The following is a 19,593-nucleotide window of genomic DNA, read 5'->3' as shown; positions in this document are numbered from 1 at the left end:
GAACTTTTCACCTTACGAACCTCCTCCTGGAACCAATTAAGTTCGTATCTTGAGGTACCACTGTATATATATATCAAAAAGCAATAAACAAATTATTAGTAATACAAGAAGGAGATAATATAAACACTTCTAAGTTAGTTATAATATAAACTATATAATTCTATCTTATGATTTTAAAATAGTCATTTATTCTTATATATTTAATTTTTTTACTGTTTTTAACATTCCACCAATCATATACTTTATCCCAAATTTTATAAAATTCTGTTTCGGTTTGATTGTTCAAACGTTTAGTCATCATATCTAGTTCTGCACACTCTATAATTTTTTTAAACACCTCAGTGTCATTCGGTATCGTCTTTTCTTTCCATTTCTGCGCGAATGTTATTCGTGCCGCTGTCAATATATGTATTATTAAATAGTAAATTTCTTTTTTATACTTTATGTTTGAAATACCCAATAGAAAAAATTCAGGAGATTTTTTTATCTTCTCTTTTGTTATTTCATTTATCCAATTCTCTACTTTATTCCAAAATATTTTTGTCTCCGGACAGGTCCACCATGCATGGTAATATGTGCCAACTTCTTTTTTGCGGCCTCGTTTTTTAACAGGGCCACCCTCCTCTGGATTAGAGAGATTCAATCGAGGGTAAATCCGGAGGATGGCCGCCTCAGGCAGGATCTCAACAAGCTCCTGGCGGCCACGGAGTTTTCGGCTGACGCCACCGCGAACGCGGCCAAGTTCGCATCCAGGGCCATGGCCTCATCGGTGGCATCTCGCCGTCTTATATGGCTCCGCCACTGGCAGGCGGACGTGAAGTCGAAGTGGTCCCTGGCATCTTCCCCCTTTACGGGTAAAAAGCTTTTTGGTGAAGTCCTTGATGAGGTGTTAATAGAGGACAAGGATAAGAAGAAGGTGATGCCCAAGTCAAACAGGAGGCAAGAGCGACGCTTCACGCCCTATCAAAGATGCCAGCCCTTTCGGCAGGAGCCCGCCTCCACCTCTACCCAGGCGGCGAGGCCTTATTTCCAGGGCTCCTCCAACCAGGTTTTTTTTAGGTCCGACAGGCCCTACTTTCAGGACCGCAACAGATCCTCACAGGGCCGCCGGCCTTTCCGGGGAGCCAATCGTGGGTTTCGGAAAAATAAGTGACTCTCGGGATCCCTTTCCATTGGGCGGCAGGTTGGCACATTTCGCAAACCGTTGGGGGTCCACGTCAACAGACGCGTGGGCGACCTCCACGGTAGATCAAGGCCTAAAACTGGAATTTCTTTACCGTCCACCTCAGCGATTTTTTCCCTGCCCTATTCCTTCGGAGCCCCAGAAAAGGTCCCTCCTACAACAAGAGATATCGCATCTGTTGGTGATTGGAACCATAGAGGAAGTACCCTCAGACCAACGGGGCGAGGGGTTCTACTCTGTGGTGTTCCTTGTCCCGAAGTCGTCGGGAGGAGTCAGACTGATCTTGAACCTTCAGCAACTAAACCTCTACATCAAGTACCGGAGGTTCAAGATGCATTCACTCCGGTCTATCCTCGCTTCAGTTCGGCAGGGAGATGTAATGACTTCAATCGACCTCAAGGAGGCTTACCTCCACGTCCCCATTTGTCTTTCACACCGTCAGTTTCTGCGGTTCAGTCTAGGGGACAAGCACTTTCAATACCGGGCGATGCCTTTTGGACTGTCCTCAGCGCCGAGAACTTTCACGAAGTTGTTGGACGTCCTCACGGCCTGGCTGAGACAACGATCGGTACGCCTGATGGCGTATCTCGACGATATCGTCATTCTGGCAAGGACAAAGGAGCAGGCGGACAGACATCTCCGCCTGACCATCAGGACACTCCAGGCTCACGGGTTTTCGATAAACTGGGAAAAGAGCCATCTAACAGCAACGACGCGTCTGGCCCATCTGGGGACGACTATAGACTCTACCCTGGGGATGGTTTTTCTATCCCAGGAAAGACAATCCTCCATTCGGATGCTGCTGCGGGACCTGCAGAACCAACGCTGTCCGCGCCTTTCATTCCTGTCAAAGGTCTTAGGAACCCTGGTGTCATGTATAGACATCTTACCATGGGCTCGCCATCATTTACGCCCGCTCCAGTGGTTCCTGCTCCCTTTCCAGAGGGAGAAGTGCAGTCATCTTCAAAGGAAGGTGCTCCTCACCTCCAAAGTACGCAGATCCCTTCGATGGTGGGTTTCCCCAGCGTTAGGGAAGGGATCCTCATTCCTACAGAAGGATCTTCTTACTGTAACAACGGACGCCAGCCTAACTGGGTGGGGGGCTCACACTTCCTCTCAGATGGCCCAGGGCCTTTGGGAGTCGGAAGACTTACGAGACTCCAACATCAATCTGTTGGAACTGCGGGCAGTCTCGCTTGCCCTTCGGAGCTTCTCCCACTTGGTAAGGGGTCACGACGTTTTGATCATGACGGACAATGTTTCCACAGGGTCACATATAAACAGGCAAGGGGGAACACGGTCGCGGAGATTGATGGAGGAATCCGAGTCCCTGATGAGATGGGCAGAGGCCAATCTAGTCTCTCTGTCTGCGGAGCACATTTCAGGGGTGGAAAATGTGTGTGCGGACTGGTTAAGTCGGGAGACTCTGGACCCAGGGGAATGGAGTCTGGACCCCTCTCTGTTTCAGGAGATTGCTGGGAGGTTTGGGAGTCCAGTTATAGATCTTTTCGCCACCTGCTCCAATGCTCAGCTTCCCCGCTTCCTCTCTCGCTTTCCCTCCCTGGGAGCGGAAGGGGTGAATGCGCTCCGCCAGAGGTGGCCACCTGGTCTGCTCTACGCCTTTCCGCCGGTCATCATAATTCCAAAGGTGATCCGGAAGATACTAGAGGAAAGGGCGGAGGTGCTGCTGGTGGCTCCCTTTTGGCCTCGGCGCAGTTGGTTTGCCGATCTCGCAGAGCTCTCAGTGTCACCCCACTGGAGGATTCCCAACCATCGGATCTCACTCCACCAGGGGACAATGCACCATCCGGAACCCCAGTGGTGGCAACTAACCGTTTGGCACTTGAGCGGCTCCATCTAAGGAGTCAGCTCGTGCCTGACAAGGTTATAGAAACCATGCTAGCCGCCCGTAGATCTTCTACTAGGAGGATCTATCAAGCCACATGGGGAGCCTTTTGCACCTTTTGCGAACATCAACAGGTAGACCCACAGGGGGCGTCGGTTCTAGTGGTCTTGTCTTTTCTGCAGGCAGGTCTGGAGAAGGGCCTGGCACCCAATACCCTTAGGCGCCATGTGGCGGCATTATCCACAATTCTGGGTAAGGATCACTACCGGCCCCTTGCAAGACATCCTTGGGTCAGGGATTTTCTCAAAGGGGCAACCAATATTAGGCCTCCCGTGGTTCATCGGTTTCCGTCGTGGGATCTGCCTCTGGTCCTAGATGCCCTCACAGGCCCTCCATTTGAGCCTATTCGCCAGATCTCCTTAAGGCTGTTGACCATCAAGACTGCCTTTCTGGTGGCCATCACGTCTGCCAGGAGGGTGTCGGAGATCTCGGCGTTGTCAACCAGACAGGATCTTTGTCAATTTTATCCTAATAAAGTAGTGCTGAGATTGGACCCGACCTTCATACCTAAGGTTAACTCCAATTTCCATAGGTCTCAGGATATTGTGGTCCCTGACTTTTGCGCCCAGGGTACGCACCCTCTAGATCTTAAGTGGCACAAGTTAGACGTAAGACGAGCTTTAAAGATTTATGTGCGCAGAACTCAGACATTTCGAGTGTCGGAAGCCCTCTTTGTGTCCTTTTCGGATAGGGCCATGGGACATAAGGTATCCTCCCAGACTATCAGTAGGTGGCTGAGGGTCTGCATATCGAAGGCGTACAAGACCAAGAACACGCCTATCCCACAAGGGATAACGGCACATTCTACGCGTAGTGCTGCCACATCATCGGCCTGGAGAACTCAGGCGCCATTAGAGGACATCTGCAAGGCGGCAACATGGGCGACTCCGTCTACGTTCATTAAGCACTACAAGATTGACTCCTTCGCCTCTTCGGAGGCTGCGTTTGGGAGGAGGGTTTTACAAGGGGTTTGTTCTTTCTCAACGCCCCTGGTTCAGCCTTCTCCCTCCCTTGGATGAGTAACTTGGGTATATCCCATGTTGGACTCTCCTTGCAAGTGCATTGGAGAAGGACCGTTGAATTTACCTGAACGGTCTTCTCGATGCACTGCAAGGAGAGTCCAAACCCACCCGAATTCGGGACCAGGGTCTCTGTTGGTTGAAGTTCTGGTTTATGATGGTCTTTGAATGTTTTGTTCAAATAAATTGTTTTGTTTTACATTACTGCTCCTTCGTTCATATTAGACTGGAGGGCTAAGGGGGCGGTGCCTGGCTAATATTTAAATTAAACTCAGTCCCTACCAATCAGACTGTAGAATTACCCATGTTGGACTCTCCTTGCAGTGCATCGAGAAGATCGTTCAGGTAAGTTCAACGGTCCGTCTCTAATGCCCTGGTCCCTTCTGAGTCTCAGGAGGGCCTAAAAGCCGAAGACAAAAGGGCCGAGAACATTGTGCGCAAAACTCACCAGATGGCGGCCTGGGCCATACGGGCCGCCTCTGCAGCCTCATTTTTTAACAGGGCCACCATTCTCTGGATTCAGGAGATCCAGTGAAGGGTCAATCCTGAGGACGGGCGCCTTCGGCAGGATCTCAACAAACTCCTGGCAGCCACCGAATTCTCAGCGGACGCTACAGCCAATGCTGCCAAGTTTGCTGCCAGGGCCATGGCCTCGTCAGTGTCATCCCACCGACTGATATGGCTCCGCAACTGGCAGGCGGACGTCAAGTCTAAATGGTGCTTAGCTTCAGCTCCATTTAAGGGCAACAAGCTCTTTGGGGAGGTCCTCGATGACATCTTAATTGAGGACAAAGACAAAAAGAAAGTCATGCCTAGGTCCAAGAGGCAGGACAAACGATTCACCCCATATCAAAGGTGCCAGCCCTTTCGTGCAGAGCCCTCCTCGAGCACCACCCAAGCGTCGAGGCCTTACTTCCAGGGCTCCTTCGGCCAGGGGTCCTTCTGATTGGACAGGTCAGCTCCACAGGACCGCAACAAGTCCTACCAGGGACTCCGCCCCTTCAGAGGAGCTAACCGGGGCTTCAGGAAGAACAAATGACTCCATCATCTCCGTTCCATTGGGTGGCAGACTAGCCCACTTCGCGAACCCCTGGGCCACTACGTCTTCGGATGCTTGGGCGGCGGCCACCGTAGCCCAGGGACTGAGGATAGAGTTCCTTTGCCCCCCTCCTCATCGCTTCATTCCATGCCGGGTCCCCTCAGACGCTCAAAAGAGAACCCTTCTTTACCGAGAGGTCTCTCATCTCCTGGAGATAGGGGCCATAGAAGAAGTTCCCCCGGAGGAACAAGGCAAGGGGTTTTACTCCGTGATCTTCCTTGTCCCAAAAGCCTCCAGAGGGGTCAGGCTTATCTTGAACCTGCGACAATTGAACCTCTACGTCAAATACAGGAGGTTCAAGATGCACTCGCTCAGATCCATCCTCGCATCTATAAGACACAAGGACTTTCTAACTTCCGTAGACCTCAAGGAGGCTTACCTCCACGTCCCCATCTTTCCACCACACAGACGGTTCCTTCGGTTCAGTCTGGGGGGGACCCATTTCCAATACAGGGCAATGCCCTTCGGACTTTCCTCAGCTCCGAGGACGTTCACAAAGCTATTGGACGTCCTCACAGCTTCTCTGAGACAACAGTCGGTATGCCTCATGGCGTACCTAGACGACATCATTATACTGGCAAGGACAAGGGACCAGGCCTATCGGGATCTACATCTGACCATTCAGACTCTCGAAAGCCATGGGTTCACAGTGAACTGGGACAAGAGCCATTTGACACCTACGACGCGGCTGGCTCATTTAGGAACCACCATAGATACAACCTTGGGCATGGTCTTCCTCTCCCAGCTCCCAAGACTTTCATTCCTGTCAAAGGTCTTGGGAACTCTAGTTTCCTGTATCGACATCCTGCCATGGGCAAGGCATCACTTGAGACCGCTTCAATGGTTCCTGCTACCCTTTCAAAGGACAAAATCAAGCCATCTCTACAGGAGAATGTCGCTCAACACCGTTGTTCGCAGATCCCTTCGCTGGTGGACTTCCCCAGCGTTGGACAAGGGCTCCTCCTACCTGCAAAAAAACCATATCACGGTAACGACGGATGCCAGCCTGATGGGGTGGGGGGCCCACACTGCCTCCCAGATGGCTCAGGGCCTATGGGAGCCCCAGGACTTGCAAGATTGCAACATCAACTTCTTAGAGCTGAAGGCGGTCTCGCTGGCCCTCGGGAGTTCTGCCCCCTGGGTACGAGGACAACATGTCCTAATCCTCACCGACAATGTCTCTACACGTTCCCATATCAACAGGCAAGGGGGAACACGATCACGGAAGCTCATGACGGAGTCCCTATTAAGGTGGGCAGAGACCAACCTAGCTTCCCTGTCGGCGGAACATATCTCGGGCGTAGACAATGTTTGTGCGGACTGGCTGAGTCGGGAGACTCTGGATCCCGGGGAGTTGCGCCTGGACCCCACGATCTTCGAGGAGATTGTTGGGAGGTTCGGCTTGCCGATAATGGACCTATTTGCGATCTGCCACAACACCCAACTCCCCCGATTTCTCTCCCGCTTTCCCTCTCCTGGGGCGGAGGCAGTGAATGCCCTACGTCAACGGTGGCCATCAGGCCTGCTTTACGCCTTTCCACCTGTCCCACTAATACCGAAGGTGATTCGAAAGATACTGGAGGATCGAGCAGAGGTGCTCCTGCTGGCTCCGTACTGGCCACGACGCATCTGGTTTGCCGATCTGAGAGAACTCTCGATATCTCCCTACTGGAGGATTCTGGACCATCGAATACTCCTCACGCAGGGAGCAATGACTCATCCAGAGCCTCACTGGTGGCAGCTGACCGTATGGCACTTGAGCGGTACCATCTGAAGAACCAGCTCGTGCCAGATGCGGTCATAGACACCATGCAGGCGGCCCGCAGACCTTCTACCAGACGTGTCTACCAAGCCACTTGGGCGGCGTTCTGTGACTTCTGCAAACAAAGAGAGGTAGATCCACAGGGAGCTTCACCTCTAATGGTACTATCATTTTTACAAGCAGGTCTGGAGAAAGGTCTTGCTCCAAACACCCTTCGACGCCATGTAGCGGCCTTGTCAACAATCTTAGTCAAGGATCACTACAGACCCCTCGCAAGGCATCCTTGGATCAGGGACTTCCTACGAGGGGCCGCCAACATAAAGCCATCCACGGTTCACCGTTTTCCATCCTGGGACCTGCCACTGGTGCTGCATGCCTTGACAGGCCCTCCTTTTGAACCTCTACGTCAGATCTCCCTAAAGTTCCTGTCCATTAAAACTGCCTTTCTGGTGGCCATCACGTCAGCCAGGAGAGTTTCTGAAATCTCAGCATTGTCAACAAGGCAGGACCTCTGTCGGTTTTATCCGGACAGGGTTGTACTGAGATTGGACCCAGCGTTTATCCCAAAGATAAATTCCACCTTTCATAGGACTCAGGACATTGTTGTTCCGGACTTCTGCACCCATGGGAACCACCCTTCTGAATTGAGATGGCATAAACTGGATGTTAGACGTGCTTTGAAAATCTATATACGCAGAACTCAAATGTTCAGAGCGTCTAAAGCTCTGTTTGTGTCATTCTCAACCAGAGCCATGGGGAAAAAGATCTCATCTCAGGCAATCAGCCGCTGGTTGTGTGAATGCATATCCGAGGCGTACAGGGCTAAGAACACCCCTATTCCACAGGGGATAACAGGACATTCTACTCGTAGTGCGGCCACATCATCGGCCTGGAGGACACAGGCATCACTGGAGGACATCTGTCGGGCAGCCACTTGGGCAGCCCCGTCCACATTTATTAAACACTACCGGATTGACTCATTCGCTTCCTCGGAAGCAGCGTTTGGGAGGAGGGTTTTACAAGGGGTGTGCTCTTTCTCAGCGCCCCTGGTCCAGCCTTCTCCCCCCCTTTGACTATAACTTGGGCATATCCCATCTTGGACTCTCCTTGCAAGTGCATTGGAGAAGGACCGTTGAACTTACCTGAACGGTCTTCTCGATGCACTGCAAGGAGAGTCCAAACCCGCCCGGCTTCGGGACCAGGGTCACAGTTTTGGTTATGGTTCTTGTTGATGGTTGCTTTGCATTTCATTGTTCAATAAAAAGTTTGTTTTGCATTACTGCTCCTTCGTATAGATTAGACTGGAGGGCTAAGGGGGGCGGTGCCTGACTAATATTTTAATTAAACTCAGTCCCAACCAATCAGACTGTAGAATAACCCATCTTGGACTCTCCTTGCAGTGCATCGAGAAGACCGTTCAGGTAAGTTCAATGGTCCTTCTGTTGCGAAAGACGCATCAGATGGCTGGCTGGGGGTTTAGAGCGGCGACTGCCGCATCCTTCTTCAACAGGGCATCAATTGTTTGGCTGCAGGAAATGCAAGCCTGCCTTGGGCAAGAGGATGGTCGCTTGCGCCAAGACCTAGGGAAATTACTGGCGGCAGCTCAGTTTTCGGCCAATGCCACCCTCCATGCAGCCAAGTTCTTGGCAAGGAGCATGGCGACTACCCTTTCCTCCAGGCGCCTCCTGTGGTTGAGGAACTGGCCAGCTGATTTGAAATCAAAATGGAACCTGGCCTCAACCCCCTTTCAGGGAGACAAACTCTTTGGGGAAGCATTAGAGCCAGTCCTCATTGAGGACAAGGACAAGAAGAAGTCCCTCCCCAGAGCCTATAGACGCCAGGACCGTCGACCCACTCACTATCCTCGCCGGCAGCCCGTGGGACTCCTCGTCCACTACAGGTCAGACTACCAGACCGTTTCCTCAGAACCAGTATAATCAGACCGGGTTTAGAAGTGACCGAGTGCCCTTCCAAGATCAACAGAGAGGTTACCAGCAAACGAGGCGTCCCTTTCGAGGCAACCAGAGGGGCTTCAAATGTACTAAATGACTCCGCTCTACAGCCCATAGGAGGCAAGCTTCAATCTTTCCAGGCCTCCTGGCGGACTACATCCTCCGACAAATGGGCGCTAGCCACTATATCCCAGGGTTTACGTTTGGAGTTCCTCCAGCTCCCACCAAACCACTTTGTTCAGTGTCCAGTTCTTTGGGATCCACAGAAAAGAACACAACTTCAACGGGAGATCGCTCATCTCTTAGAGATTTGAGCAATAGAAAAAGTGCCCTGTCACGCAGAAGGTACAGGCTTCTATTCGAGAGTATTCCTCGTGCCAAAGACATCAGGAGGTGTCAGGATGATCCTCAATCTGAAGCACTTAAATACCTTCATAAAATACAGAAGGTTTCGGGTGCATTCCCTCCAAACCATTCTGCAATCCATCCGACAGCACGATCTCCTGACATCAATAGACTTAAAAGAAGCCTATTTACATGTGCCAATTATACCAGCACACCGGAGATTTCTCCGATTCTACCTGAATGGGTCCCACTATCAATACCGGGCTATGCTGTTCGGGCTGTCTTCGCCCCCCCGAACATTTACCAAACTGCTAGACATCCTGACAGCCCACATCAGATCTCGTGCCATCCGACTGCTGGCGTATCTGGACGATATCATCATCTTGTCCAGGTCCCCGTCCCGAGCACTGAGAGATCTAGCATTCACAAGACAGACTCTAGAGTCCCACGGATTCACTATCAACGAAGAGAAGAGTCACCTTCTTCCTACGATCAGACTGCTACACCTGGGGTCGATCATCGATACATCCACAGGTACCGTGACATTGTCCCCAGAGAGAATAACAAACATTCGACAGTTAATAGCCCATCTGCAACTCCAGCAGCGGGCTCCCCTGGCCTTGCTTTCCAAAGTCTTGGGGACTCTAGTATCGACTATAGGCATTGTGCCTTGGGCTCCTCACCATATCAGAGTCCTCCAATGGTTCCTTTTTCCATCTCAGAAGGTCAGGATGAGTCATTCGCAAAGGAAAGTACGGATTTCGTCAGAAGTCAAGGAATCATTAAAGTGGTGGGCCTCCCCAGCTCTTCTCCAGGGCTCACTCTTTTGCAATCGAGACCGCCTCATCCTCACGACGGATGCGAGCCTGTCCGGCTGGGGGGCTCACATGGGCCTTCACATGGCCCAGGGACTCTGGTCCCCAAAGGACCTGATTCCCGTCAACATCAACTACCTCGAACTGAAGGCAGTCTTCCTTGCCCTTCAAGCCTTTTCACATTGGGTTCAGGGCAGGCATGTGCTAGTATTAACTGACAATGTTGCGACCAGGGCCCACCTGAACTTCCAAGGGGGCACGAGGTCGCTCCGCCTGATGGTCGAGTCCACAGCACTTTTCAACTGGGCCGAAACCCACTTGACTTCGCTGTCGGCAGAACACATTGCTGGGATCAGCAACATACAGGCGGACTGGTTAAGCAGGTCCACTCTGGATCCCTCAGAGTGAAGACTGGATCCAGGATTATTCCAACAGATTGTTCATCACTTCGGTACTCCATTGGTGGATCTCTTTGCGACACAGGTCAACACTCAACTGGTAAGGTTCTATTCTCGTTTCCCAACACCGAGTGCAGAGGGGGGTCAATACTCTCTTGTCACCATGGCCCCTAGGCCTGTTATATGCCTTTCCCCTGACATGTCTCATACAGAGAGTACTGGACAAGGAAATTCAAGAGCGAGCAGAAGTGGTCATAGTGGCACTGTACTGGCCACGACGTCCATGGTTCGCCGATCTCGTAGCCTTATCAGTGCCCCCCCCCGGAGGATTCCAGAGCAGGACATTTCTCTCAGTCAGGGGTCCATTCATCACCCGAACCCCCATTGGCTCCAGCTAGCCATATGGCATGTGAACGGAATAGACTGAGACAACAACATCTACCGGATGCGGTCATCGCCACAATGCAGGCAACTCGGCGTCCATCAACAGTAAGGATTTATCAAGCAATGTGGACAGCCTTTTGCAAATTTTGCTTCACCCTTCAATGTGAAGGAGGCTTCCATAATTTCTGTATTGGAGTTTCTCCAGACGGGGATTGAGCGGGGCTTGGCCCCTAACACCTTGAAGAGGCAAGTAGCTGCTCTTTCGACCATAATTCGTTTGCCGGAATCTCGCTCTTTGGCTCAACACCCGTGGGTGAGGGACTTCATCAAAGGTGCTATTAACACACACTCCCCTCCAATAAGGAGATTTCCAACATGGGATCTTTCCCTAGTGCTGCGTGCACTTACAGGACCTCCCTTCGAGCCAATGAGGGCAATCCCAATTCGGCTCCTCTCTATTAAGACATTGTTCTTAGTTGCTATAACATCAGCACGTCGAGTCTCTGAACTATCGGCTCTGTCCATTAGACCGGACTTGTGTTTATTTCATCCGGATAGAGTGGTGCTGAGGTTGGACCCTTCATTCATACCGAAGGTAAATTCGGGATTTCACCGGAAACAAGAACTCGTTCTCCCGGATTTCTGTACTCATGGCCAGCACCCTTCGGAGCTCAGATGGCATAAGATTGATGTTAGGAGAGCCTTGAAGCTCTACATTAGAGGGTCAGCATCATTCCGGAAGACTAAGAGGTTGTTTGTGGTCTTTTGCCCAGAGCAAGATGGGTCTGGGGGTTTCCTCACAATTCCTCAGTCGTTGGATTAGGGATTGTATTGAGGAGGCTTATAAAGCAAGATCCCAATCCACCTCCGGCTGGAGTGATGGCTCATTCAACCAGGAGTGCAGCTACATCGGCAGCCTGGTCGACACAAGCATCGATAGAAGATATTTGCCGTGCACCGACTTGGTCTTCTTCCTCTACTTTTATCCGCCACTACAAGCTGGACTCCTTAGCTTCGGCGGAGGCTTCCTTTGGCAGGCGTGTCTTGCAGCGAGTGTGTTCCACTCCAACAACCTTGGCACAGCCTTTTCCCACCCAGGGGATTTGATCTTTGGTATATCCCATGTTGGACTCTCCTTCCAGAGGCAATGGAGAAGAACCGTTGTACCTACCTGAATGGTCTTCTCAGTGCTCTGGAAGGAGAGTCCAAACCCACCCGGCATGGTGTTTGGCCAGGTCGCCGGAGTATTTGGGTTGTTCAATGTTATACGTTGTTATTGTTTCAATAAATTCATGTTGGTTTTTACATTGTCTTCGTTTTTAAAACTGAGCTCATGGGGGCTGCTAAGGGGGCGGTGACTGTTAATTATTTAAATTAACAAAGTCTCTACCAATAGGATTGGTTAATAACCCATGTTGGACTCTCCTTCCAGAGCACTGAGAAGACCGTTCAGGTAGGTACAACGGTTCATCTATGGTCTGAGAAAACAAAATCAAATTATCTTAAACTATATAAATTATTGAAAGTAGGCAAATTGTGTATGAATTAATTTAGGAACTTAAGATCCAAAGTGAACTCGTGTATAATTTATTTGTGTATTCCATACGTGCATTTCCCCCCCATATGTTTATCAGGAATAAAACCCAGTTTGATAGCATCCAATTTCTTTTTCTTAATTTCATTTCTTGAATTAACAATCGGCAATAATCTTTGTGTTCATTTATTTAAAGGCAAAAAATTATATCAAAAGCCTTCCACAAGTACAGAAAAAAGATTTTGCTGCCATTTTGAAAAATGCAAACCCTTCAGGTAAGTTAAATATTGATAGATACAGTATGGTAAAAAAAATATATGTGATATCAGGATAGTAAACAGGCTGACTTATTTTCCATTCTCATACATTAAAAAAAAACCTTCCCAGGGTTTTTTTTGTGCCCTGTGAAAATTTCATTGTAGAATTATTTTCTGAACAATTTCTTCATAATTGTCAGATTAGCTGGCTAATAAATTAAAGTTCTTTCAGCCTTTGAATTTTGAAGAACAGCATCAGTGATGGCGAACCTTTTTTGCCTCATCTGCCGAAAGAGCATGAGCGAGTGCTATTGCACATGTGTGAGTGCCCACACCCATAATTCAATGCCTGGGGAGGGCGAAAACAGCTTCCCACACCCCTGGAGGCCAGAAATGCCCTATTACCCAAGTTCTGGCGGAGCCACGGAGGGTAAAAACACTCTCCCCCATCCTCCCGGAGACTCTCTGGAAGCCAAAAATGCCCTTCCAGAGCCTCTGTGTCAGCCAAAAATCACCTGGACGGCACACAAATGCATGTTGGAGCTGAGTTAGGGCAATGGCTCGTGTGCCAGCAGATATGGCTCCATGTGCCAGCTGTGGCACCCGTGCCATAGGTTTGCCATCACTGAACTACATGATCTCTAGAGCAGGACTCTCCAAACTCGGCAACTTAAAAACTTATGAACTTCAACTCCCAGAATTCCTCAGCCAGCATGACTGCTTGAAGAATTCTGGGAGTTGAAGTCCACACATCTTAAAGTGGCCAAGTTTGGGAACCCTAGCTCTAGAAGATACAGAACTTACACAAAATATTAAGTACATGCTTGTTCTATTTCTGGAGAATTTGTCCTTAAACAGCCTTTCTGATTTGTTGATCCAGCTGTGAACCTTTTGGAAAAGATGCTGGTGTTAGACCCAGAGAAGAGAATAACAGCAAGTGAAGCTTTGGCACATTCACATTTTGAAACCATTCACGATCCTGATGAGGAAAACAAAGCAGAGAAATATGATGACACTTTCGACAACATGGATCTGCCCTTGGATGAATGGAAGTGTATGTTTGGAATTGTTGTGTAGAATAGCAGTCTTCTAATGACGATGAGATTGATGTAGGAAGTCTTATCTACATTCTTGAAATATATTTTTACACATTTTAATTAAAATATAATTCAGGGGAACTGAAGAATATGCTGTATTAAATAAGACATATAGAAATACTTCTTTGTCCTTGCTGTTCCATTCTGTCTCTCTGACCTTCATTATTTCCTCTCTTCCAATTATTTTTCCAAACTCTTAGACAAATGTCCTTTCTACACTCAGTTCTACAATAGACTTGAATACTAATGGATGGGCAAGAAATGAGAGAACAGCAAGGAAAAATTAAAATAGCTATGAAAGCTGCTATAAGTAGAAATGGCATGGTTTAAATTTCATAATAATTACTAAAACTGCCCTTATCATGAGGGAAAAATATTATTTGCTGACAGTATTCTGTAAATTTTGCTTTATGGGAATTAATTGGGGAGATTTTTTTAATGTGTTTTAATCAGACACTCAAGGTCATTAAAGTGGTTAAATTCTTTCAGAGTCTTACAAGACTGTGTGCAAGCAATATACTTCATGTCATGAAAATCATCAACTACTTTGTGTATCAAATGGCTTTTAAAGTACTGTAGTAAGATCAAACTGGCTCTTTTTCTGAGAATCTGTGAAGAAAAAGGGGGAGCTGCACCCTTTTGGTTTCTAGTCATTGGATATTTAAAATACCTGAAATACAGGGGGTGGACAAAAAAATAGAAACACCTTGAAAAATCATCAAAATATCTTTTAATATGGTGTTGGTCCACCTTTTGCAGCAAATATACCCTCAATTCTCTGAGGTATTGATTCATACAAATTGTGAACTGTTTCCAAAGGAATTTTAGCCCATTCTTCAGTTAAAGCACCCTCCAGTTCTTTTAGAGACGATGGGGGTGGAAATCGACTTCTTACTTGAATCTCTAAAATCGACTATAAATGCTCAATAATGTTGAGGTCTGGGGATTGTGGTGGCCAGATGAGATGCTGAACTTCATTAGAATGTTCCTCATGCCATTCTTTAACAATTCTTGCTCTATGGATTGATGCATTATCATATTGAAAGATGGCATCTCCCTCTGGAAACAGTTCTTGAACCATAGGATGAATTTGGTCGGCCAAAATTCCTAAATAGTGATGGCTGTTAATTCTTCCAAGAAATAGCACCCCAGATCATCACTGAACCCCCGCCATGTTTGATGGTTGGGAGAAGGCAGTCTGAATGAAATGATTCTTTTGGCTGTCTCCAAACATAGACACAGAAAAATGGTAAATTATGATTCGTCAGAGAAAATCACATTTTGCCACTGCTCGAGGGATAATTTCTGGTGGTTTCTACACCACTCTAAACGCTTTGAAACATTTGTCTTTGAGAGCAGGTTTTCTAATTTCAGCTCTTCCATGGAATCCAGATTTGTGAAGCTCTCTTCGAACAGTTTTTGTGGAAACTGGGTTCTGTACGTGTCTATTGAGCTCTGCAGTTATTTTAGGAGCTGTGGTCTTGCGATCCATTCTAACAATTCGCTTTAGACTCCAACTGTCTCTCTCAGACAACTTCGACTTTTGACTAGACCTGTGCTTGACTGAGGACGTTTTCCTTTCTCTTTCAAAAGCAGTCATTACTTTTGAGACATTACCTCTTGAAACGCCAAACATTTGGGCACTTTCTGTTACACTAGCGCCTGCCATTTGAGGAACAACAATTTGGCCTCTTTGAAAGTCTGAGAGGTCTGCCATTTCTAGAAGGTTATAACCAATTTCCTTAAATTTCTGTTTTAAAAAAAGGTAGTTTAAAAATATATATCAAATAACAGAATTTTCAAAAACATTAAAATATGTTTAGTTTTGATTGATTTGAACATGTTCAAACATGATGCCAAAAAGTCAAGTGTTTTCATTTTTTTGTCCACCCCCTGTATATACTGTAATTGGAAAAGCTACCATCATTTAACTCTCTATATACAGCTATGCCTTATTTGGGCCAATTCAAATTTACAAAATAGACCTCAAAATTCAAGATGTTATATATAATGAGATTAATTTATTTCTGCTAGTATTTTAGAATTGGATGTAATAAATTGTGTTTTAAAAATTCTATAGCTAAATTGGAGAACTATTGATGACATTAGTTAATATACTTATTAACACACTTGTGAGATCGCAGGGAAAAACAATTTTAATGAATAAATGTGACATGCTTGCCTGCACCAAGCTCCAGATCACTTTCGTCCTCCTCCGAAATCTGAATTACTGCCCCATCTTAATAAATTTTGATATATATGTATATTTTAAAAATTCTGAAACTAACGTGAATATTTTTGTGTTTCTTTAACTTTTCCAGGTATCACATATAAAGAAGTGGTAAACTTTAAGCCATTGCAATTGCCTGAGTCAAAAGAAACGGTAGTATAACATCAGGTTGTGGTTTCAAGTTCAACGGAGTAAAGAAAAGAGACTGTAAATGTTATATTTATATAAATGTATAATATATATGTATATAATTGTACAAATCTTTTATAAATAAATTAGATGTAACAATTTTAATACAAATTTTTCAGCCGTTATGCTCAAAACTTTTTATATAGTAAATTACAGCAGTCCTTCTTAAAAGAAGCTTAGTCCTATTATAATAGAAACAAAACTTTCCCCCCAAGATGGATATTCATGTTTACCACCTCTATTGATATTTTTCAAGGTATGCTTCAATTACAGGTAGTCCTCGACTTAAGATCATAATTGGGATCAGAATTTTCATCATAAATCATTGTGATTGTAAGTTGAATCATATCTGATTTTATGATAATTTTTACATCTATTATTAAGTAAATCAACAATTAAGTGAATCATAAACAAATCCAGCTTTCTCAGTGGGCATTTTTTGCCAGATATTGATTAAAAAGTCACAAATTGTGATCACGTTGACTATAGGATACTGCAACCATATGAGCAATACGAGCTGATTGCCAAGCAGCCCAATGGCGATCACATGACTGCAGGGATGATGTGTTAGTCATAAGTATAGTACAGATCGTAACTTGTTTTTTCCAAGGCTATTGTAACTTTGAACCATCATTAAATGTCATAAGTTGAGGACTGCCTGTATGTAACATATTGAGTCCATGCACATTTGTTGAGAACCAGTTACCTATATTTTTAATATTTGCTTGGAAGCTAGTGCCTTTATAAATGAGATTATATGTTATGTCAATGTTTCATACTGCCCCATCAGCATCTCTAGAAACAATTCTGCAGTTTCGTCTTCCTAGTTTATAGATTACCTATGTGTTCATAATTTCTGATTAAAAATATTTGAAAAATACAGCAATTTTCTTCATTGTGTACTCACACTCAGTTTGGAAACAACTCTCAATCTCAAAATAGAACTAGTACATTTAAGTACCAAAGAACCATCCATTTCTGAACCTGCTCATGTAAATTTGAAAACAACTCATAATGTGCATATTGAGCATCAATTTCAGAGTTGCATCTAGCAATATGGATTCTATGAACATGGAAAATTTACAGTCAGGTTCCTGTATTTTACAATTGCCAAAAGCTCCTCAACCAGCTCTTCAAACACGGATTATCTGAAGCATTATAATCTAATTGTCAAACAATTACTAAAAATGTTTATTCTAAAGATCTTTATTTCTCTACAATAAAACTTTACATACTTCATTTTACAGGAAAAGGGGCGTTGGTTCTTACCCAATATGCCCCTTTTCTGAGAATCTAAGGGAAAGTCCAGGATGGGTTGCTCTAATCCCATAGCTCTATGGACTGGGTTGAATTTTCTGAGGATCCACCTCCCTGATGACATTTCCTCGGTCAAAAACAAGCCCAAAGCGAATGACAGAAGCCCACAGCAGTATCCACGGAACTGTGGCAAGAACTCCTGCGAGACCTGCAAAAAGAGAAACATTAACTCCCCGAAAGCTGGGCAAGGGTGGAGTTGGACTCTCCCTTTGATTCTCAGAAAAAGGTCTTGTCAGGTAAGAATCAACCCCCCTTTTCCATTGCATCAAAGGGAGAGTCCAGGATGGGACAAACCAAAGATAAAAAGGATGGGCAATGCTATTCTCCATACTATTGACGGAGACCATAGTCGTGTGTGGGTCATCGCTCATCCAATCAGAGCAAAAGGACTGAGCCAAAGTCTTTAAAACACTGCTGGATCTGCCCTTTCCCCAGATTTTGCTCAGTCCTTCACTTGGAAGGACAGCGTTGGCAACCTCCAGTATTTGGAAACCTTTCCTATCCTTCCCTTCCTAATTCTTCCTTTTAACACCAGGTGGCGCTCTCTGCTCAGTTTCTCTAAAGCAGCTTTGTTCCAAGAGAGCAATCTACAATAAAGGCAAGAAAATATTTAAATTGACTACAGATCCTTCTTTCCTAATTCCCCCCCCCACTCTTCCTCCTCCCTCCTCTGAACCTTTCCCAAGGGCAAGCTAACCGGGGTGGACAATTTCAGCGAGGGAACATCACAGCAAAATTCCACTAATTTAAATCAGCTGGCAAGCGTGTTTTTCTGCCTTGTGGAAATGGTCGCTTTTTTGTCCCATGCGGCAGCCATGCCCGGCTCTAAATAGCCAGAAGCTGCAGTTAATTTTTGTTTGCCTTCTGCCTTGCTACTCTTCTCTACTAGTGCTGTTTACATGGCTTAGTTGTTGGATTTTTGCAATTGGCACTTGAAGAATTGCTCCCAATCTTCCAAATTAATTCTTGCAAGCCTCGCGGAACATGCATGTGCTCCCATTGGTGCCAGCCCTGTGCAGACCCCGGAGCTCAAGTCGCAGTCCATCTTGACGACACGCTCACCAATTCTGGGCCCAAGCTACACCCTAGCCACACAAGCTGATTAGGAGGGCTGCAAAGCAGCTCTGGTGACTCCAGATCCCTGTATATCTCTTATCTCTTCTCCCTAGACCAGGGGTAGGCAAAGTTGGCTCTTCTATGACATGTGGACTTCAACGCCCAGAATTCTTGAACTTGCATTATTGTCTCAGGAATTCTGGGAGTTGAAGTCCACAATTCATAGAAGAGCGAACTTTGCTTACCCCGCCCTAGACAATCTCCAGGGCAGTGATGGTGAACCTTTTTGAGACTGAGTGCCCAAACTGCAACCCATGTATTTATCTCTGAGTGCCAATAGGGTAAGAGGTAAGTAAGAAAAAAGTTTTTGTCCTCTCTGCCCTCCCTCCCCAGGAGCACTTTGCAGTCCACTCAAACCCTCTGCACACCGTTTTTAGAAAAAAAACAACTTGTGATTTTTCCTCTGGGAAAAATCACAATAACAGCGCTTTCAATAAAATAACTAACCTTTTATTGAAATGTAAAACTTTGCATTTGGCATGCTTTTTATTAGTGTGAATTTTGCTGTTGTATGCCTGCTGACAATTTGTATATCCTTGGCTCATATTCTGTAAGTTAGAGCAACACATGCAGCACTCAGGTCATCTGTAAGTCTGTTTCTGGTGTCATTTTTTATATGATTCAAAGCAGAAAAGGACCATTTACTTACCTGAACAGTCTTCTCGAGGCATTGCGATGAGAGTCCAACGTTGGTCTTAGTTCAGCCTGATTGGTAGGGACTGAGTTTAAATTTGAATATTTAATCAGGCAATGCCCACTAACTGCCCCAGAAGGTCAGTAAAAAAAACCCCAAACACGTAGTGAAAGTCAACAAAGAACTTTATTAACAATAAGAAGCAAACAAGGCAATGAAAATATGGCCCTGGGCCAAAGAAGCCAGGAGGGCTTGGACTCTCCTCGCAGCGCCTCGAGAAGACCATTCAGGTAAGTCAACGGCTGTTCTCCAGTGCGCTGCTGAGAGTCCAACATGTGATATATCCAAGCTTGAGT

The 19,593-nt window shown here is 46.4% G+C and overlaps 1 protein-coding gene across 1 annotated transcript in view; it reads left to right on the top strand.

The window, feature by feature from the left end:
- Positions 1 to 17,050, top strand: part of MAPK12 (mitogen-activated protein kinase 12) — a 64,004-nt gene extending 46,954 nt beyond the window's left edge. Inside the window, exons 10-12 of the mRNA XM_070755415.1 lie at positions 12,594 to 12,672; positions 13,535 to 13,708; positions 16,073 to 17,050. Coding sequence (XP_070611516.1) covers positions 12,594 to 12,672; positions 13,535 to 13,708; positions 16,073 to 16,143 — 324 coding nt within the window. The 3' untranslated portion in view covers positions 16,144 to 17,050. The remainder of the gene's footprint in view (positions 1 to 12,593; positions 12,673 to 13,534; positions 13,709 to 16,072) is intronic.
- Positions 17,051 to 19,593: the final 2,543 nt, after the last annotated feature.

Source organism: Erythrolamprus reginae, chromosome 6 (genome assembly GCF_031021105.1).
Source record: "Erythrolamprus reginae isolate rEryReg1 chromosome 6, rEryReg1.hap1, whole genome shotgun sequence".
NCBI classification, from domain to species: domain Eukaryota; kingdom Metazoa; phylum Chordata; class Lepidosauria; order Squamata; family Dipsadidae; genus Erythrolamprus; species Erythrolamprus reginae.
The sequence above is the reverse complement of the archived record's forward strand: the minus strand, read 5'-3'. Positions and strand labels throughout refer to the sequence as shown.